Below are 18,774 nucleotides of genomic sequence, written 5' to 3' on the forward strand. Positions count from 1 at the left end.
TTCAGTGTTACTCGTTCCCAGATCCCAGTGAGCTCACGCAACAAAATGGCTGAAGGAAAACCCACAGTGCTTGTCACGGGTAAGTTTTATACGTGCAAACCCGATCGAATATTCTTTTGATCAAAAAACAGTTGACAGGACATTTGAAATCGTAAGCGTCATATTAGAAACCCAAACTCCTGTTCTTGCTAAAGAGATTGCTGAGTTAGAGATTTCAAAAACATTCTCGTACTTGAAGAAAAATGTTTCAGGATGTTTGCAACTCCCCTCTGTGACCTCTGTCAATACTTGGTCGATCACTTTAATATCCAAAACATCTGCCACGATCTACCGCCTTAAACTTATAGCCTCGAACGATGTGATGTGTGTTATGTTACATGCATATGCAACATGACTGTGTTGCCTTTGCAGTAAGCTTATATTAACTTGGAATAACAACCTTGCAGTTGTGATTTTTTTTAATTGGGGGGGGGGGGACATTTGAAAGAGAGGGAGGGAACCTTTTAGCTAGAAAAAAAAATGGAATAGGGAAAAGTCACATAAGGGTTCATAAGTCTTTATACAAGTCTAGATGCCTGGTCATTTCTGGTTTTCGTGGCACAAAGTGGAATAATTAGATACTTTTGCCAGATGGTATACTAAGTTCATATGCATTGCAGGTTACTCCCCCCCCCCCCCCCCCCATCATGTTCACCATTTTGTTACGTCTGGTATGTATTTATACACCTATAGTATACCACCCGACACAGTGTTTATGGGTTGTATTATTTTTTTTTCTTGTAGGCTTTGGCCCCTTTGGCTTGCATCAAACCAACACTAGTTGGATGGCCGTCCAGGTATTTTATAATATAATTTATTTATTTTGTAGGTTAAGTCTGCATAAGAGCCTAGTGGCCCATCAGGCTGGAGCTTATCCCAGTTTCATTAGCACAAAGCAACTAGCTATGTACTAACTCCGTAAAAACTAAAATCTTAAATTAAGACGTTTCGTCTTATCTAAGCACCACAACAATAGCTGAGAAACTACGTCAGCTATTGTTCTCAGGTGCTGAGATAAGACGAAACGTCTTAATTTAAGATTTTAGTTTTTACGGAGAAGGAGTATTTCTTCTGGGTTGAAAAAGGGCCACAAAAGAACACAACACAATGCCCCTAGCCAGGGCTCAACTCTAGACCACGTGATCTGGGGTCCAAAGGTCACCCCATCTTCCTCCCACATGCCTCCCCCCTCCCATATATTTTTTACTGACACAAAATTGATGTTGATCATCAATACCTGTTGAAAATTAGGAACTACCAAACAATGAACTTGCAGAAGAAGTCAATCTGGTGATAAAAGAGATCCCTGTAGAGTATTCTGCAGTAGATGAACAGGTTCCTGTGCTATGGAATGAAGTCAAGCCGAAGGTAATTATACTTTACATACTATAAACATATTTTTTGTTTGTGTGGCAAAATAAATAAATAAGGTTAAATAAATAACATAAATAAATGGCTTGGTGGAAAAGGGCATGTGCAGGTTTGTTTACATAAGTTAAACATTGCACTGTATTAATTTTCAATAGCTTTTGCATCGTTGCCAAGAAAATTAGTTTTTTCCATATGCAAAGGTGCAATACAGTAATAGTGAACCAGTCTAAACATAAAGACACACAACTAGTGGTATTTGTTTGTTCTTTGCAGCTGTGTGTACATGTTGGGGTCCATGGGTTAGCAGACAGTGTTCAGCTGGAGATGTGTGGTCATAACCATGGTTACAATAGACCTGACGAGTCTGGTAAAAAGTGTGGTGAAGGCTGCTGTGTCCATGGTGAGTAGATCATCTGTCATTTATAAAGGAGAAGTTCATTCCATAAAGGCACTGTTTTTCTTCAAGGCAACAAAAAGGTAATACAAAGATATGTGATTAACCAAACAATCAGCTTCCAAAGAGTATTCAAACCTTATGAAATCCGATCCTTGTCTGATGTAGTCCAAAAATTGAAAACTGGCCACCGCCATCTTGGAGTAACTTAGCAGCCTGGCAATATCAATGAGCTCAACTTTTACTATCTCTTTTAGTTTGGTTTGTGCAAAATGATGCTATACAAACAGGCATTTTGAAAAACAAGCCAATACAAAATAACAAGGGCTGTCAAGTATTTACTTCCTGCCAAACTTCAGGTTGAGCTCTTTGATGTCAAAAATACATAGCCAGGCTAGCAATGGCAGCTGGATCTCGATTTTTGGACTACCGTATTTACTCAATTAAAATTTTCATGCCTCAAGTGCGTCGCTTATATGAGGGCGGCACTTATTTGAGGGCAGCACTTATTTAAAATTTGGATGCCACAAAGAATCTAATCTTTTACAGTAATTGAAAATATTGTCTTTTAATTGTCAGTATTGGTCTCTTAATGAAGAGAGAAGTAGCGCTACTACGATTTCCAGTTGAGTGCGACGCGAACAAAGTTTGGTGTCGAGGTTTCAACATAACAACGGCATTGTTGTCAAGGGCAAACTTTCCATTGGTAACTGTCGTAAACCGGTACTGACCGCCATTGTTCTTTTATACAAGGAGGACCTCTCGGGAAACAGAGCATTTTTTTGATTGGCTAATTTCGATCCAAGATGGCGTCAGTTTTAATTGAGCAATTTTGTGATTGGCTAATTTTTTTAAAATTTCGATCTGAAATGGTGTTAGCTTTTGTCAGCTTTACGAAGCGCCAAATGTTCCTCATTTCAGTGCGCGAATTATTCATTTTGCACTTGAGAAAGATATATTATTTAAAGCTGAAGGAATTCTTAAAGCTGCTAGAAAATCCCTGGAGGTGGACAACGATTTAATTTCAGTTGAACAGTAACTCTAACGATGAAGGTAAAGTGACGCACGTTGAACATAACATCAACCTCTCAACACAGATCTGTTACCGTCGATATAAAACAGCTAAGGCATAATATATTTCGTTATTTGTTTCTTTTATCGTTGTCTCTGTGTATATATTTTTTATTTGAAAGGGTAATAAAGTGTTGCTGACAATATTTGTAGTGTTTGTATTTATTTAAGCGTTGAGATTGTCGAGCAAGACAGTTACAAAAACAAATTTGTTACCAATGGTAACAGAGAAGTTTGCCCTTGACAACAATGCCGTTGTTATGTTGAAACCTCGTCACCAAACTTTGTTCGTGTCGCACTCAACTGGAAATCGTAGTATCTGTCCTGACAAAGTTCAATCTCTTGTCCACCAAGCCTCTAAACAAAAAGCATAACTCTAAAGTAACTTTTGGGACTGATAGCTATTTATTTGATTTGTTTATTAGGGGGAGGTGAATGCTTGTACACTTCTCTAGATCTGGACAGAGTGTGTTCTGAAGTAATGACAGCCAAAAGTCCCTGCCTTGTAGGACCTTCAGATGATGCTGGAAGGTTAATATTTATTTTTGTGGCATTTATAATAGTAAGATGTACAGTGGCGTGGCTCACCTTTAAGTGGGTACCCATGGGACAAGAACACCATGTCCCCTTAGTCTCCACCAATGGAAGGTGTTCTTTAGCAGATGTTTGACTAAGGTAAATTTCTCCTCAAGTTTATGGTTAACAACTAAAAGTAAGACTTTATCAATGTTCAGTTTTAACAATTAAAGAGATAGTCCCACTGTGTAGCTGATAGTTTTTCAAATGACAGAGCAGTATTTTTTGCTTCTGTTGCCCCATTTCTCTCAAGACGTTGCTGCTCATGCATTTTGCTGGTGCATTTCAACCATGATTCAGTGTATCAGTTAAATAGCTTACTATAGATAGCTTGATGCCTTTAGATGTCAAAAACAGTTTCTCTGTAGTGCGTCATCGTTATTGTGGAGTTTTTTACTTGAATATTGTATGCATCAGTTGTAGGGAATGGAATGGAAAGGGCGTGCAACTTAAGGCTTAAATAACAGCTCAATATTGTTTGCTTGCCTTATTATAGGAAATAAACGCGTCATGAAATTAACGCGAAATTTCAAAAATTCATGTTATTTTAAGTCGCATTAATTTTTGTTAACGTTAATTTCCGCACCGTTAATTAAGTGGAGCGTTAATTTCCATTATTTTGGCCCCAATTTCTCGTTACAGTCCAGACGTTCTTGACTCAAAGGAAAAATCATTATTTTATCAGCCGAGGGTTGTCTTCTACCACTTTCACTGATACTGTGAAGAACGCTCGAAGTGGGAAAAATACCATTGAACAATGTTTGCATTTACGCCTACAAGTGTTTAAATAAACTTGTTCCAGTTGTGTACGTCGGGTTAATTTCCTTCATTTTGAAGTATTACCCTCTCTTTCGCGTTAATTTCCTTTATTGGAAAGTAATTTTTCCTTCAATACGCGTTAATTTAAGTCGCGTTAATTTCCAATACATTAATAAGGTAGGTAAAGTCTGCTTCAAGCCTAGTGGCCCATACAGGCCGGAGCTTATCCCGGTTTCCTTAGCATTAAGCGACTAAGAGTATTGCTACTCCCCCCTGGATGGGATGCTGGTCCATCGCAGGGTTACCCCCCAGCAGTAAATTCGCCGGTACCCATTTATACACCTGGGTGGAGAGAGGCACTGTGAGAGTAAAGTGTCTTGCCCAAGAACACAACGCAGCGCCCCGGCCAGGCCTCGAACCCGGGCCGTTCGACTCGGAGGCGAGCGCGCTAACCATTAGGCCACCGCGCCTCCCAATACATTAATAAAGACAAGCGTTAATTTCCTATAATAAGGTAATGACCGTTTCTACAATTGTCTTGCAGGTTTCTGTGTGATTATATTTATTACAAATCACTTCATTTTGGACAAGGCAAAGGCACTGTGGCATTTGTTCATGTCCCACGTGAAGATTCACCGTACAGCATTGAAGATTTGGTCGTCACACTGAGACTAATCATCTTAGCAATGCTAAAACAACTCAGCTAGGAAAATTGACTTTGCAAATTTACAAGGATTGGTAAAGGCGGCCGTAACTCTGATAAACACTGTTTCTGGAGAACAACAAGTTTTTGCTTGAATAATATTTCCATAGAAACTACCAGGAATTGGAAGCCTGGCAGTTTCCCTCAGATGCTAAGGATGTCTGTTGGAAATTTTTAACTGAATGTCTAAAAAAGTACCTCAATCGTCAGGGTTCGTACAGGTCATGGAAAACCTGGAAAGTCAGGGAATTTAAGTGGGTCATGGAAAGTCATGGAAAATTGGACACAAAAAATTAGGCAGGTTATTTTTTGTGTAGAAAAGGGTAAAAACGTACCCGAAATTAAGATAATATTTGAAAATTTCCAAGAAAAATGGTCAAATTTAGGTCATGGAAACTTTGAAAAGTCATGAAAACGGCCATGGAAAGTCATGGAATTTCGAAAGCTCAAAAGAGTACAAACCCTGATCATGGGTGTGGCCAAAAACCAACCCATGTGACTGAGATACTAAGAATAGAATAGAAAACTTTATTAAGACATGGTAAAAAAATCTCTTCAGTATACAGTAAGATCTATTATACCTAAATAAACTAACTTATAATTAAACAAAATGACAACTAAATACATACATACTTAAGCTGCTTTTTTAAGGATGCCATGTGAAGTGTTTTGAACTCATTCGGAACTGTGGTACTGATGCAGTTCACGCCATACTTACAGATTCTATTAGGAAACCAGTAAAATTATTAACACTACATAGCAAAACCTACTGAGAACTTTGCACATAACTAGTATTTTTCAACAAATTCAGAGAATCCTCAAGGTTTTTAACTGAAGACGACATTCATCCCTACATGGTACTGGTGTTGATTAAAGTTGTGACTGAGTGTTAACCTTTCTAAACCACATAATTTTAACTCGTTCAGAGAGGGCAAAACAACGGTTCTGTAATCTAGTTGCCCAGTGAATCAGTCAAATGCACATTTTTATTTTCCCCACTTAAATTTTACTTACAGTTAGATATACATGAGGATAAACTGAGCCACTGAGGACATTTTTTTACAGAGATTTTATTTTACTTGTGAACTGGACTACCCGGGGGGGGGGGGGTACTCGAAAAAGATTTGTACGGGGAGGCTCCGCCCGAAGATCCAACCCCTTACCCTTTTATATACCATTTTGTTAGAAAAGGTACCCCTTTTGTATACCTTTTATTGCAAAAAGGCACCCCTTTCATATACCTACACGACATCACATTAATATTTTACCTAAAACGGGATGTTTTCTTGTTATTTTTATGTAGCGCTTAATAAATTAAGACGATACATCCAAAAGTTGCGTCTGCTCGAAATATTTAATGTAAAGGCCTTTTAAAATATCATTATAGAAGATTTCCCTACCCTTTCATATACCTAAATTTGTGGAATCCCTACCCTTTTATATACCTGGAGCCCGAAAAAGGTACCCCTTTCGGGCGGAGCCTCCCCGTATAGGCCATTATAGGGAGTACCCCCCCCCCCCCGGGCTGGACTACCACTTGTTTTCTTTTACTTGTCTAAATGCAAAACATACTTGCCTTGGGAAATCACACCTGGGTGTTTTCCTGCCCTGCCTAATTTTCGTGAAAATTGTTAAAATATTGGTCTACGTTAATAAACAGTAAGTCTCGATATTGGTACAACTGATTTTAATTTTCCACAGCATTTCCAATGAAACAATATAAAAGTTCGCGTCGTTATTTTTCGCAAAAACCTTTTCTCGCGGGTTTTTAATTTCGCGATTTTTTTTTAAAAATAGCAAAAAATTTTAGTCCCGCGAAAATAAGTAGCAATAAGGTACCAGCAGAAAGTTATTACATTACAATACAAAACATATCTCCTGAAAATCGTTAGGTGTTAATACAGTGTTAATGAACTGGGAAAAGACGGCTTCTCATATTCGGGTGCCAAAGGCTTTCCCTGTACGGTTTCTGGACCCAGGCAAGTGTCTGTAATTAAACAGAGCAATGCTCAAAATACGGACAGTTGACTCGGTCCAAAAGAGTCCAAAATTCATATTAACTCTAGATCTACCTCTCAGCTTTAAAGGAATATGGACACCTCCATAAAATGGACATTTTCCACGTCCCTTTGATGTCCGTATCAAAGAGGTTCAACTGTAGTTCATTCTTAAGGTTACACAATACCTTCAAAGGACCTCAAAGGGCTACTTTTGTCGAAAAAGAAATTTGGACTAAAATAAAAGTTTACTATAAATCTAACATCTCCCCAAAAATTAGAGTAAAATCTTAAAACGCGCGCGAGTTATTTCGAAAAACTTTTTTAAATAGAAGTTAATAACAATGGAGAAGGAAAGAATTATGCGTTAACAGACCAGACAAAAATTGAAGCGTGCCTCTTTCTTAATAATTTTCGCGCGTACTTAACTTCGAAAAAATTCAGGAGCTGTGTTTCACGAGTTTTTTTTTTTTTTTTTTGCGATTCCGAGAGAAAAGAAATGCATTGCCCCAACCCTAATCCGTGGATCCCCGTTTTACAAAGTTAACGTAAATTACAGGTACTCTTAAAGTTGTACGTACCAAATATTGAAGGAGGATTGTATTTAGAGCGGGAAGATAAGGTTAGAAAGCCACAATTTTTTAATAATATGAACAAGTACCAGAAAGCCAGTGTCTCGCAACATTTAAAACTCGTGTATTATTATTTTTTATTATACAGTGGAACCCCGATATAACGATATGCCAAGGGGGTAGTAAAATTATATCGTTATATCGAGGAATCGTTATATCGGGGTTCCGTCCCATACATTTTACTATTGCCGGGACATAACATATTCATCGTTATATCGGGAATATCGTTATATCGAAGATCGTTATATCGGGGTTCCACTGTATCAGATTATATGGTATTAAGTTTCGCGTGGTCACCTTTCCCGCTTTTTTTTCGCGAGCATAAATTTCGCGATTTTCTCCAAAACGCGAAAAACTCGCGCGAATATTATTTTAGTGAGAACACTTGAGCGAGGTCGCTAAGCTAGTGCCAGTTTTCACAGTCTCAAAAGCTGCAAGGGCTTGGTACTGATTATATTCAACATGGCGGCCAAGAGTGGAGATGTCGTTTATAGAACTGGCGAGGTAGGAAAGAACAGCTTTCTTTGCATTTTTTGTGTTCAAACAGATAATCTTATGTCTTGATTTTAACGTAAGCTTGTTTTTATCTATTTTCTTTGCGATTATCTGGGGGAAATCGCTGTTGTACAATAACAGCTTAGCTAGCAAAAAAGCATCTTTGTCGTCAAACACCTTTTATCTGTTTTATTTAGTTTCTCTCTTGAATGAAAACAACTTTATTTTGGAGTTTCAACGCACCGTTCTTTAAGGTCTGCTGATTGTCGTTGACAAATTAACACTGATATGTAAAGACACGCAAGAAGGTTTTGCCGGTGGCCACCTTAACTTTTTGTTGTCAACATCTACAGTTGATTGACATCTATCAATTAAATAATTTCTCCTTATACTGTCCATACATTATTGAGAACCCTGCATCAGGCCAGAGCCTATCGCATTTTCCATAGCATGAAGTGACTAGTAGTATTTTTACTCCCCCCTGGATGGGGTGCTAGTCCATTACAGGGTAACCCCCAGCATTAATCTGCTGGAACCCATTTATTCACCTGGGTGGAGAGAGGCACTATGAGCAAAAAGTGTCTTGCCTGGGAAGGGCTCAAACCCAGACCACACGATCTGGAGTCCAGCATACTAACCATTAGGCCACTGTGCATCCTTATGACTGATTTGCTTGAGTTTATTTTCTAGAATAATGACATATCAGACATCTGGGATGACACTGCACTTATAGAAGCATATGATCGGGCGATAAGTGCTATAAAGGTATTTTGTATTACTAAATGTATTAGCTGTTTAATTACCAAGCTCTTGTAAGCTTTACAGTTTAGCCTTTCCCTACAACAACTCTTCTGTACAGACACCTCGAAAATAATACAAACAGTTGACCTGGTCTGAAAGAGACCAAAATTCATAAACTCTACCTCTATAATACATGCACTGTTCCCTGTCTCTTTGGTGTCCATATTGAGGCCTTCCAAGGGGTTTTGGTGACAGGCAACATTGCTTCGAAATAGCTAAAAATGTAGCAACAATCTTGTTTCAGAGCATCTAAAGCCGACAAAACTAGCACTGGAAGGGTGTATATTTGCAACAGCAACAACCTTTCTTTCACTAAATAGGCAAGTGGGTTCGAAACTAGCAACAAAGCGACTTTAGAAACCCCCTTGAAAAGCCTCTGTATTGTCTAACCTTAACAAGTGCCTTGAGCAGATGTAGGTCGTCTAAGCTTTATTTTTTTCAAAACCGTAAAAGTATTATTTTTCAGACTACCAGTGTTTTTATTATATAATAGAGCCATGTTGCTGTCAAATGAAATTATCAAAGGGTTCTATGAAACAAGGGCTGACCAAGAAAGATAATTAAATCCAAGGAAAACAGCTTAGTTTTTGTTTGAATTATTGGGAGGTACAAGAAATTGAGAGTTCAAGAAATCCAGTGTTAACTGTAATTATTTTCAGTTCTAGGATAACGTTTTTATTTTATTACCTTTTTTTAACCAGAATGGAGGAAAAAATGGCAGCACAAAGAGCAAGAGTGGTGGCAAAAACAGGTACATTGTAGGAATGTAGATAGACTCAAGTCAGACAAGAGTATGACAATTAAAAGTTACATTTTTAGTGCAGAATGCACTATTGTGATGGTTTGTTGGGGCTGTCGTCCGCTAAACCCCTAAACCCCTAAACCCCTAATGCCCTAAACCCCTAAAGCGCTATGGTGTGAACTTTAATAGTCAATTAATTAATTAATATCAATTAATTAATTATTTCTTGTGAAGGGGGTGGGGGTGGGGAGCACCTGACCGTACCCCTAGGTAAAACCTGGAGCACATCTACGTTACTTTCATATGAAGATCTCAAACGTATATATATTTGTTTCAGAAAACCCTTTGCTCTCCTTGTGGTACTACTCAACGTAATTTACACCAAACGCATACGCAGATTAGTCTACGTTGTTTTCTGGAACTATCATGAACACCGCTTGTATTGCGTGTTTGCGGTAGGCTTCCTGCAGACTTCTTGGCGCCAAGTAAAAACTGCAAATTAATTAAATTAGATTTTGAGACTTTCACATCGCTTTCGTAATTAGGAATGCAAAAACTTGCACCGGGATTTTCGGCGTGAACACCTGATAACCAGGAAACAAATATCCTAGCTGTACTGCGTTTTAAAAAACCTGTCGAAAAATATCTTTTTTGATTAGATTTGTTTCTTTAGTTTTTGAGAATCGTCTTTCGTGCAGTCTAAACCGTAAGTTAATTAAATTAAACAAATGTCATCGATGCCGCCGTAAAACAAACAAAAAACAAAAGTTTCATGTTATCGCATTTTCAAGGAAGACAAAAGTATTTTGTTACAAACGAACAAAAGTGTCGTGATACGTTTGCAAAGATTAGCGTAAGGAACACCTGGGAAAGAATACAAGTAGCCTGTGAACAGTTTTTCCGAAAGTAAAATAAAGCAAATAAACACGAACATATATAAAACGTCATACTTTCAATTGTTCCATATTGCATTCTGCACTTACCAAATCATCGAGATTTTTTGTATGACTTTGTCAAACACTTTAGACTGAGGTATTTTCCTGTCCTCCAATCCAGTATAATAGAGTTTTACAAGATTCTTTTATTCAGACATTCATGTGATTGTGTCAATCAATTAATTATTATTGAAAATGTTTTATGAGAACCAAATGAGCATACAGTGGAACCCCGATATAACAATATGCCAAGGGGGCAGTAAAATGATATCGTTATATCGAGAAATCGTTATATCGGGGTTCCGTCCCATACATTTTTCTATTGCCGGGACATAACATATTCATCGTTATATCGGGAATACCGTTATATCGAAGATCGTTACATCGGGGTTCCACTGTATTAAGTTAGCAACTTATTAATGGTCAGTTGAATAAATTATGTGAAGGTTAGCAATAAGGTAAATCCTGTCCTTATGATTGCTGTTGTAGATTCAGGTAAAATGATTTCAAACTAGTTAAAATAATAATTTTTATATTTCGTTGTTGATGGATAATGGTTGCGGTAGAAATCTGAGAGGGAATTAAAAATCCAACTAAAATTCATTTTAAACTACAACATGAACATGTCCTGATTTAAACACAAAAACTTGTTCCCTCTTTTTGTTAGGAAACAACAACCTTCAAAGAAGAAGGATAAGAAGAAAGCAACAGAACAGGAACACGAGTCAGGGGTAATGATTCTTTCACAAAAACATTAACTTTTTCCACATTTATGTATGGAATATTGAACAATATGGAAACAGTTGTGTATAGGAGAACAAGAAATACAGTCTTGTTTTTTGGTAAATTAATGAACCTCCTGAAAGAAGGAAAGGTAAAAGCCAACTGTTCACAGAATACTCACATAGATTTTTATTTATCTTTCAGTGGCGTGTTGGTGATAGTTGCCGAGCTGTATACTCTGAAGATGAGCTAATTTATGATGCTGTGATAATTTCACTGGATGCAAGCTCCAATACTTGTGTAGTGAGGTTTTGTGGCTATGGAAATAAAGAGGAACAAAACTTAGATGATCTTTTACCACCTTTGTCTAAAAAAGACGGCAAGTCACCCAGACGAAATGGAAATCAGTCAGGTTGGCCGACATCTCCAGAACAACAGGTTATTTTAACTATGAAAACAATAATATTACTGCTTCCTTATCATGTTTCAATGTTGACTTTCAAGAGGACTTCACCTAATGGTGAAGTAAAAAGTAAAATAAAAACCGAAGCGTCATTTTTTTGACAACCACATACAATCAACCTTGGGACAAAAGTACTGCACATTGTCATGCTGTTGCCAGTTGACAAAGTTATTTATTTTAACAACCAGGGTTCGTACAGGTCATGGAAAACCTGGAAAGTGATGGAATTTAAGAATTCCATTTTCCAGGCCTGGAAAGTCATGGAATTTAAGTGTGGGTCATGAAAAGGCATGGAAAATGGCATATATTGTACAAAATAAATAAGGCAGGTAATTTTTTGTGAAGAAAAGGTAAACAACGTGAACATTTCTATTAAGGTCATGGAAAACTTTGAAAAGTCATGGAATTTCGAAAACTCTTGAAAAGGGTACAAACCCTGACAACTTTTTGATATCTTTTTGACATCTTTCTGTGAAGGAGGCAGAGTTGACGGTTGTCGGAGCCAATTGCAAGGGTGAACATGGAACTTAACAACTGTGCTACTTACAGTTCGTGCCAACTCAAACAAAGTAATTTAAAAAAATTGACAAAAAGATGTCAAAGAGTCGTTAAAAATTTAAAAAATACTTTGAATAGTGGCAATTGTATGGTGCGCAGCACTGTAAATACATTAAACTCTTCATGCAATAAAACAGTTGTGGGAAGTCATATCATTCTCACAAGTTGATAAATTTGTGAAGAACTCTGCATTAGAACTATTAAATACTACTTATTAACCGAGAGTGAGGTCATTACAGGGGAATCTCAGACCGAGACCTTGATGTATTGACCGAGCGACAGCGAGGTCAATACATCAAGGTCGAGGTCTGAGATTCCCCTGTAATGACCGAACGGACGAGGTTAATAAGTTATTTATTATATGGCCTTTAAGCACTATTAAAAAAAAGAGTATAATCAAGGGAAAAAACACTGGAGGTAAAACTCGCTCTCTGTGGCTCTCTTCGTCGCTCATACTAAAGAAGTATCGGTATGCTTGCATTTTTCTTTCAGTTATTGAAAAGATAGTTATATTTTGTCGGCATTTTTTGTTGTTTTTGCCCCCTCGCTAGTAGCGTTTACTCACAACTCAAAAAACCGTCGAGCCGAGAAAAAATTTCATAATGCCCGGGCATTACAAGAAAATAATGCCCGCTCAGCAGCCAATCAGAGCGCGCGTACTATTGTAGCCATATAATAAATAGATTTAGTCAAGCCTAAAAGCGGAGCTCCCCGATTATTTACTTCGCCCATGTCATTAATCCTAATTTACTGACCGATAACAGGAAAAGATATAGCACCTGAGCCCACGATCCAATGTAAACCATTACTTGGTCAGTGATAAACATTCGATCTCGATGAGCTCTACATGTGAGCCCGCGATATGGTCATGTGATACTGGTCAGTGGATACCTTGTTTTGACAGCTGTCAATTACCCATGACATGAATTAATGTTAAAACAGTACTGATGTATGGAGCTGAAACTTGGAGAGTAACGAAGAACATCACAGATAAAACCCAAGCCTTCGTCAACCGCTGCCTACGCTACATCCTTGGTGTAAGATGGCCAAACACCATCAGCAACGAAGATCTATGGGCAAGGACTCAGGAAGACAAGATGATGATTCAAATCAGAAGAAAGAAGTGGAAATGGATAGGACACACGCTAAGGAAACCACACAATAGCGTAACTAAACAGGCACTCTTCTGGAACCCTCAAGGAAAGAGAAATCGTGGAAGGCCAAAAAACAACTGGAGAAGATCAGCCGAACAAGAACTGCGGCAGATAGGTCTACGATGGACCCAAATTGAACACCAAGCCCAAGACAGAGAACAGTGGAAGAAAACTGTGGATGAGCTATGCTTCACTTAGGAGCCAAGGCTATATATATATGAATGTCCAATATCAAAGATGTAGCTGACATTAACCATAACCTTAAACCTGTTTCTGGAGTATGGCTGCCATGTTGGGGCGACGTCACTAGGCGCATGCGCCCGCGAACCATGCCACTAGCCATGATGACCATGAAAAACCAAAAGCATGTGTCTGTTAATTTTCTATGGGTATGGGGCTCTGCTCTGCGGCCCTTCGGGCAGCTGGGAGCTCCGCTATAATCTAGGTGGCAAAGCAGAATATTTCATAGTTGTTCTGACCAGTAATGTTAATTGTGTTTTTTTTTTTGTAGAGTGGTGATAATGAAATGGACTGGACTTCAGGAGGTCAGTCACCCATCAGATGGCAGGTCAGCGACTTGTGTCTAGCACCAGAACATCCCAGCCAGCACCTCCACGAGGCAGTCATCAACTCATTTCCATCACCATACACTTGTAAGGTCACTTTCCTCAAGTCCAGGAACAGGTTAGATTTTGAAATATTTAATGGAATTATTTAAGCACTGTTCAGGCAACACATTTCATTTTGTATGATATGACTCTCCATCAGCAAAATTAACAGAGGGTAGAAAAGGTTTGATGCGTGACACGTGAAAAGGGCAAAAATTAGTCAGTGACATGCGAAAATAGGGCAAAAATTATACCATGCCCCTTAAAAATAGCTAAAAAGACTCGTGATTCGTGAATTCTGCTGTTTCAAGTATACATAATGCATGAATTTGATTAAAATTTGTACGTGAAACGGAATCACGACAGCCCCTTTGCTACCCTCTAAACAGGGCTTAAAAGAAGTGCTGGTTGTCTGGAACATGTAAATTCTCTTACTGGGCAAGTAGCTTTTTATGCTCACTTGCCCAATGGCTAATGGCCATGGCAAGTCATCTGCTGACTAAATCATAAAAAGTAAACCGAGGCAACCGCAAGCATGCAGCTGCCCCTGGGCAAACAAAATTTGAGAGCTGCTTGTTTGAAGAGCAAGGCGGAAGTTTTTTTTAGCCCTGAATAAACCAAACTGGATGTTAAAATTACAGGAGCAAGGCAACATTGTACGCATATTTAAGGTGGGGACAAAGGGACTGCATTGTCCCTTTTTATGTTAAGGCAAACTTCTGTGTAATGTTCAGCCAAGCTCTGGGTGCATCTGCTACAGTCCTGTTACTGATTCTGGGCTCACTTAAAAAACACCATTGAATTCCATCAGGCTGCCACTGCACTTTTTTGGATTATGCTAATTAAGAAAATCTATCCTGTTACCTGCTATCAAAACACTGAAAAAACTTGTTATTAGCAAGTTACAAAAATCAATCAGTCTGCAACTAACTGTTAATTTTGTCTTGTGTGTTGTTATTCAGACAAGATGTTGATGTATCAGCACTAAAGCCTTCACGGCCCTCACGTCAACTGCGACATCATCCTCATCATCACCATCCTTACACCTCAGACCAAAGATACCCTGGAACTCCATTTTCTAGCTTTGCATTTCCTTCTAACTACCAGCCTTCTGTAAGTAGACAGTTTATTTCCAATAGGGAAGGAACCTTCTTATAGTATCCAAGGGTAAACTCGAGGAGACCCTAACACTTTGTTTATTGGTGTTTTTCTTTTTCAGATGAATTATTTTCCACCCCCACCCCCTCCATCCATGCCACCATCACTCCTGCCGCAACACTGGCCAATGGCGAACCCAACTGGATTTCAACCCCCAGCCACGACAAATGCTGTAAGTAACTCAGTGAAGTGGCTATTTAATAATTTGAGACTGAGATGTCAGTCAGGGTATTAAGTATTACATTGCAATCCTAGCGACTGAGGAAGCCAGAAAGACTCATCATTGCTGTTGCACAAAGGGATGAAGGATATTGATTTTACCCCTTGATGGTATGCTATTCCATCACCTATCACAGGTTGCGATATGCGATGTAACGTTACCCTTGTTAACAATTCGCTGATACCAATTTAGATGTACCGGTAATATATCAAACACAACGACAATGTTTCGTTGGGATATCCAAACACCCACAAGAGAGTTAAAAATATGACGGGCAGCAGGGTATTTTGAAGAAATTAGAAATGTTTGAATAGCTGATGACACACTGTCTCGAGTGTTTGATATCACTTCTCAATCAAACAAAAACTATGGAGTAAACGGGGAAATAAAATCCTAGAAATAAACTCAATGCAAGCCTAGATTTCTCAACCTGAGTAGAATGCACTGATCGTTTGTCTCCTACAAAAGTTTCCATTTCAGTCTTTTCTGTTCCTGTAGAATTTAAAATAATTTCTTTTTGTCAGCAGTTTCCATTTGCACCCATGCCACCGCCCCCAGCTCCAGTTAACAGCAGTGATGTTTCTCATGATAACGACGCACTAGCGAGTATGTTAATGGCTTGGTACTTGAGTGGCTACCATACAGGATATTACCAAGTGAGTGCATACACTGCATAAGCTTTATGTAGGTAACTAATTAACAATTAGATTGTGGGCTTGAGGTTTCTATTGGCTGGTAGTTGGTGAGCTGCCCTATGTGCCACACAGGCATGATGGACAGTAAGTAAGTAAGTAAGGTAGTTGGTGAGCCACAAAGCCCTAAGCCAGCTACCTTCAAGGCCAACATAAATCTCCTATGAGAGGGATATTCTGTTATTTTAGTCATTAAGCTTTCTATTTGGTGACGTTTGTGTTACCGTTGTGTACAGAGACCAGATATTACACACTTATACAGAATATATCAGGGGTCTCCTTAACAATTATTCCACCAGCATACATTGGAAATGAGATGGTAGATTGAAAATGAGCTGGCTATAACTATCTCATATCCAACAAGTGTGAGTGGAATAATATTGTTTTAATAAAAAACAACTAGAAAAATGCAATATTTGAGCTCGCCAGCTGTTCTCGCTGACGTGTGCACCTACCATAATTCTGGTCAGTGGTAAATAAGCTCATATACCATGGCCTGTAAACCAATCGAACTCAAAAATTGCAATAATTATACCATGGCTAGTTTTTAAATAATTTTACTAATATACAATAACATCATATAGTTTTCTTTCACGGGGGATAGAACTGAACTGTCCATTTAATTACTTTTATTAGATGCCGCTGGTGTTAACAGCGCTTTCTTGTATGCGTTTGTAGGCTATGCAAAATCTTCGACACGGATCAAACACAGGAGCTAATGAAGCTCAACAAGTGTCTACAACAGAAACAGATACTAGCAAACAAGATGCAGCTGAACTACCTACCACGTGACGAGCACGCTGTCATTTATGATCGCTGTTATTAAAATGCTTGTTGGTTTTTTTTTTTTTTTTTTTCAGAAATAGAATGTAAACTTTTGAAATAAATCATTTAGAACAGAGATACTCATGATTGTCATTTTGTTTTTCTGGTGTTAGTGAGGGTTACTGTGGATGACTTAAGTACCGCAATATGCATGCAACGATTTGAAATTTGTAAGTGGAAAGACCAAAGTCAGTTAAAATAGATTGCTATCACCTTTAGATTTTATTCATTCTGTGCATACCAAGTGTCCAATAAAGGTCAGTACACACAAGGGACAAGTCCCTGAAACAAGTTCATTGAAGAGTTTACATGAAGAGGTCAGTACAGCCCTGGGACTTGCTTCCTTGTATGTGCAGACCTTTATTTTGGGGAGCAAGTCCCAGGGAACTCAGACAAGTTTGAATTTGTGGGATAAGTTAAGGAACCAGATTTCGGTCCCAGAGACTTAATTTATATAAAAAAAAATGATCAGTTAACATGAAGGGACCTAGAAACGTCCCCAATGCTTGTTGCAGGAACTAGTCATTGATGAGACAACATCAGAAGTTGTGTTGCAAAAATTGAAGACACTGACAATGGGCTCGATATCAAGCTTTCTTTTGATGTTCATGTAATTATTATTTTGCTGTTTGAAATTCAGAGAAAATGTCACAAGTCCGACTAGTGTTTGACACTTAAGACTATTAAACAATAACAAAGTGTAGCATGTACTAGTGTAAATAGTGAGAAATCATTCATGGGTATACTGCCTACAGTCAATTTCTGTAAATTTCAACACATATAAAAGCTCAGTAAGTTTCTGTAGCAGATCACCAACTGCCCATTCTTCATTCTTCATAAATTGCCAGTAACTTTGCACAGCGGTTCTGATTTCCACACATGACGATGCAAGATTGAGGTCTTCCATGCGTGGAATTGTGCAAGGTTTCTCACCATCCATTCCAACCCCAGCTTTGATGCTGCCATTTTCTGGGTTGTATTTCATTTTAAAGTCCATCTTCATACTGTTAATATGTGTGTAATGTGCTAGAACTTTGTATTCATTTAGGAAGCTGTAACACATTATTTCAAATATCTCGATCAATCTGTTTCCAAGCTGTGTTTCACACCAGTCATTAGTTTCAGTGTAGAAGTCCATCATAAATAACACCACAGTTTTCATGTAGAAAGATGGAATTAAGGTGTCCTCGCATAAACTACAATTGTTTTTGTTCATTTTTGGCAGGAAACTTCTTGCCACATGTTTTGCCAGTTTGTAACAGTCTGCAGCCAATTTATTGTCATGAAATTTGTATGGTTCTGTCTGAAAAAAGAAGCGTTCTGCAACAAGAGGGTTTCGACTGATAACTGCCACAACCCCTGTGTTCATTCGAAGGCACTCACTGTGAACAAAGGACAGGTGCAAAGCATGAGTATGGTCAGCAACGTAGATTGTCTGGAGTCGCTCAGCGTTGAGAGGAATTCCATAACATACATCAATAGACAGGATAAAGCCTGCATCTGGTCCAGAGTCGCATTGTAGATGAAGAGTCAAAGTTTGATTCTTAAGGTATACTCTCATCATGTGTATGTCACTTTCCTCTTGCATTGTCCATCCAAGAGGCAAGTGCTTCCTTACAGTTTCACGAAAGACCTGGAGCATATAGGCATTTATAAGATAGTGCCTGTAGGATGAATCAACAAAGGAAAACTGACACAGGAAAGAAAGGACTTCATCGCGGATGTCATCATGAAGGCGAGTTTGTATTCCAAGTTTGACGTACAAAAGTTCTGCCACATCTGAATCAGCTAACATAGGGAGAGCGATATTAAAATCAAACTCGTCAGGCTGACCAATCTTGGTACCCTCTGCCATACT

At 38.5% G+C, this 18,774-nt stretch overlaps 4 protein-coding genes across 5 annotated transcripts in view; 3 read left to right on the forward strand and 1 right to left on the reverse strand.

The window, feature by feature from the left end:
- LOC144666339 (protein HTATIP2-like) overlaps window positions 1-18,774 on the forward strand; it is a 148,498-nt gene that overhangs the window by 502 nt on the left and 129,222 nt on the right. The gene's annotated exons all lie outside the window — the stretch shown is intronic.
- LOC144628297 (pyroglutamyl-peptidase 1-like) lies at window positions 16-5,712 on the forward strand. The gene is made up of 6 exons (XM_078486420.1): window positions 16-79; window positions 784-836; window positions 1,291-1,407; window positions 1,684-1,810; window positions 3,301-3,406; window positions 4,755-5,712. Exons 1-6 carry the CDS (start codon window positions 46-48, stop codon window positions 4,915-4,917), a joined length of 600 nt encoding a protein of 199 aa, XP_078342546.1. The 5' UTR covers window positions 16-45; the 3' UTR covers window positions 4,918-5,712.
- LOC144663001 (uncharacterized) lies at window positions 7,972-16,910 on the forward strand. Of its 2 annotated transcripts, none has more exons than XM_078523968.1 (10): window positions 7,972-8,046; window positions 8,728-8,802; window positions 9,540-9,589; window positions 11,183-11,246; window positions 11,443-11,676; window positions 13,925-14,097; window positions 14,984-15,134; window positions 15,241-15,351; window positions 15,924-16,055; window positions 16,770-16,910. In XM_078523968.1, exons 1-10 carry the CDS (start codon window positions 8,005-8,007, stop codon window positions 16,881-16,883), a joined length of 1,146 nt encoding a protein of 381 aa, XP_078380094.1. In that variant the 5' UTR covers window positions 7,972-8,004; the 3' UTR covers window positions 16,884-16,910. The 2 variants fall into 2 exon arrangements, with proteins under 2 accessions (XP_078380094.1, XP_078380160.1); XM_078524034.1 differs by having other exon boundaries at window positions 7,973-8,046; window positions 15,927-16,055.
- LOC144663420 (uncharacterized) lies at window positions 17,647-18,771 on the reverse strand. Its single transcript, XM_078524405.1, has one exon. It carries the CDS (start codon window positions 18,769-18,771, stop codon window positions 17,647-17,649), a length of 1,125 nt encoding a protein of 374 aa, XP_078380531.1.

This window comes from Oculina patagonica, chromosome 1, assembly GCF_052425735.1.
Source record: "Oculina patagonica isolate OP01 chromosome 1, crgOcupat, whole genome shotgun sequence".
In the NCBI taxonomy this organism is placed as follows: Eukaryota; Metazoa; Cnidaria; class Anthozoa; order Scleractinia; family Oculinidae; genus Oculina; species Oculina patagonica.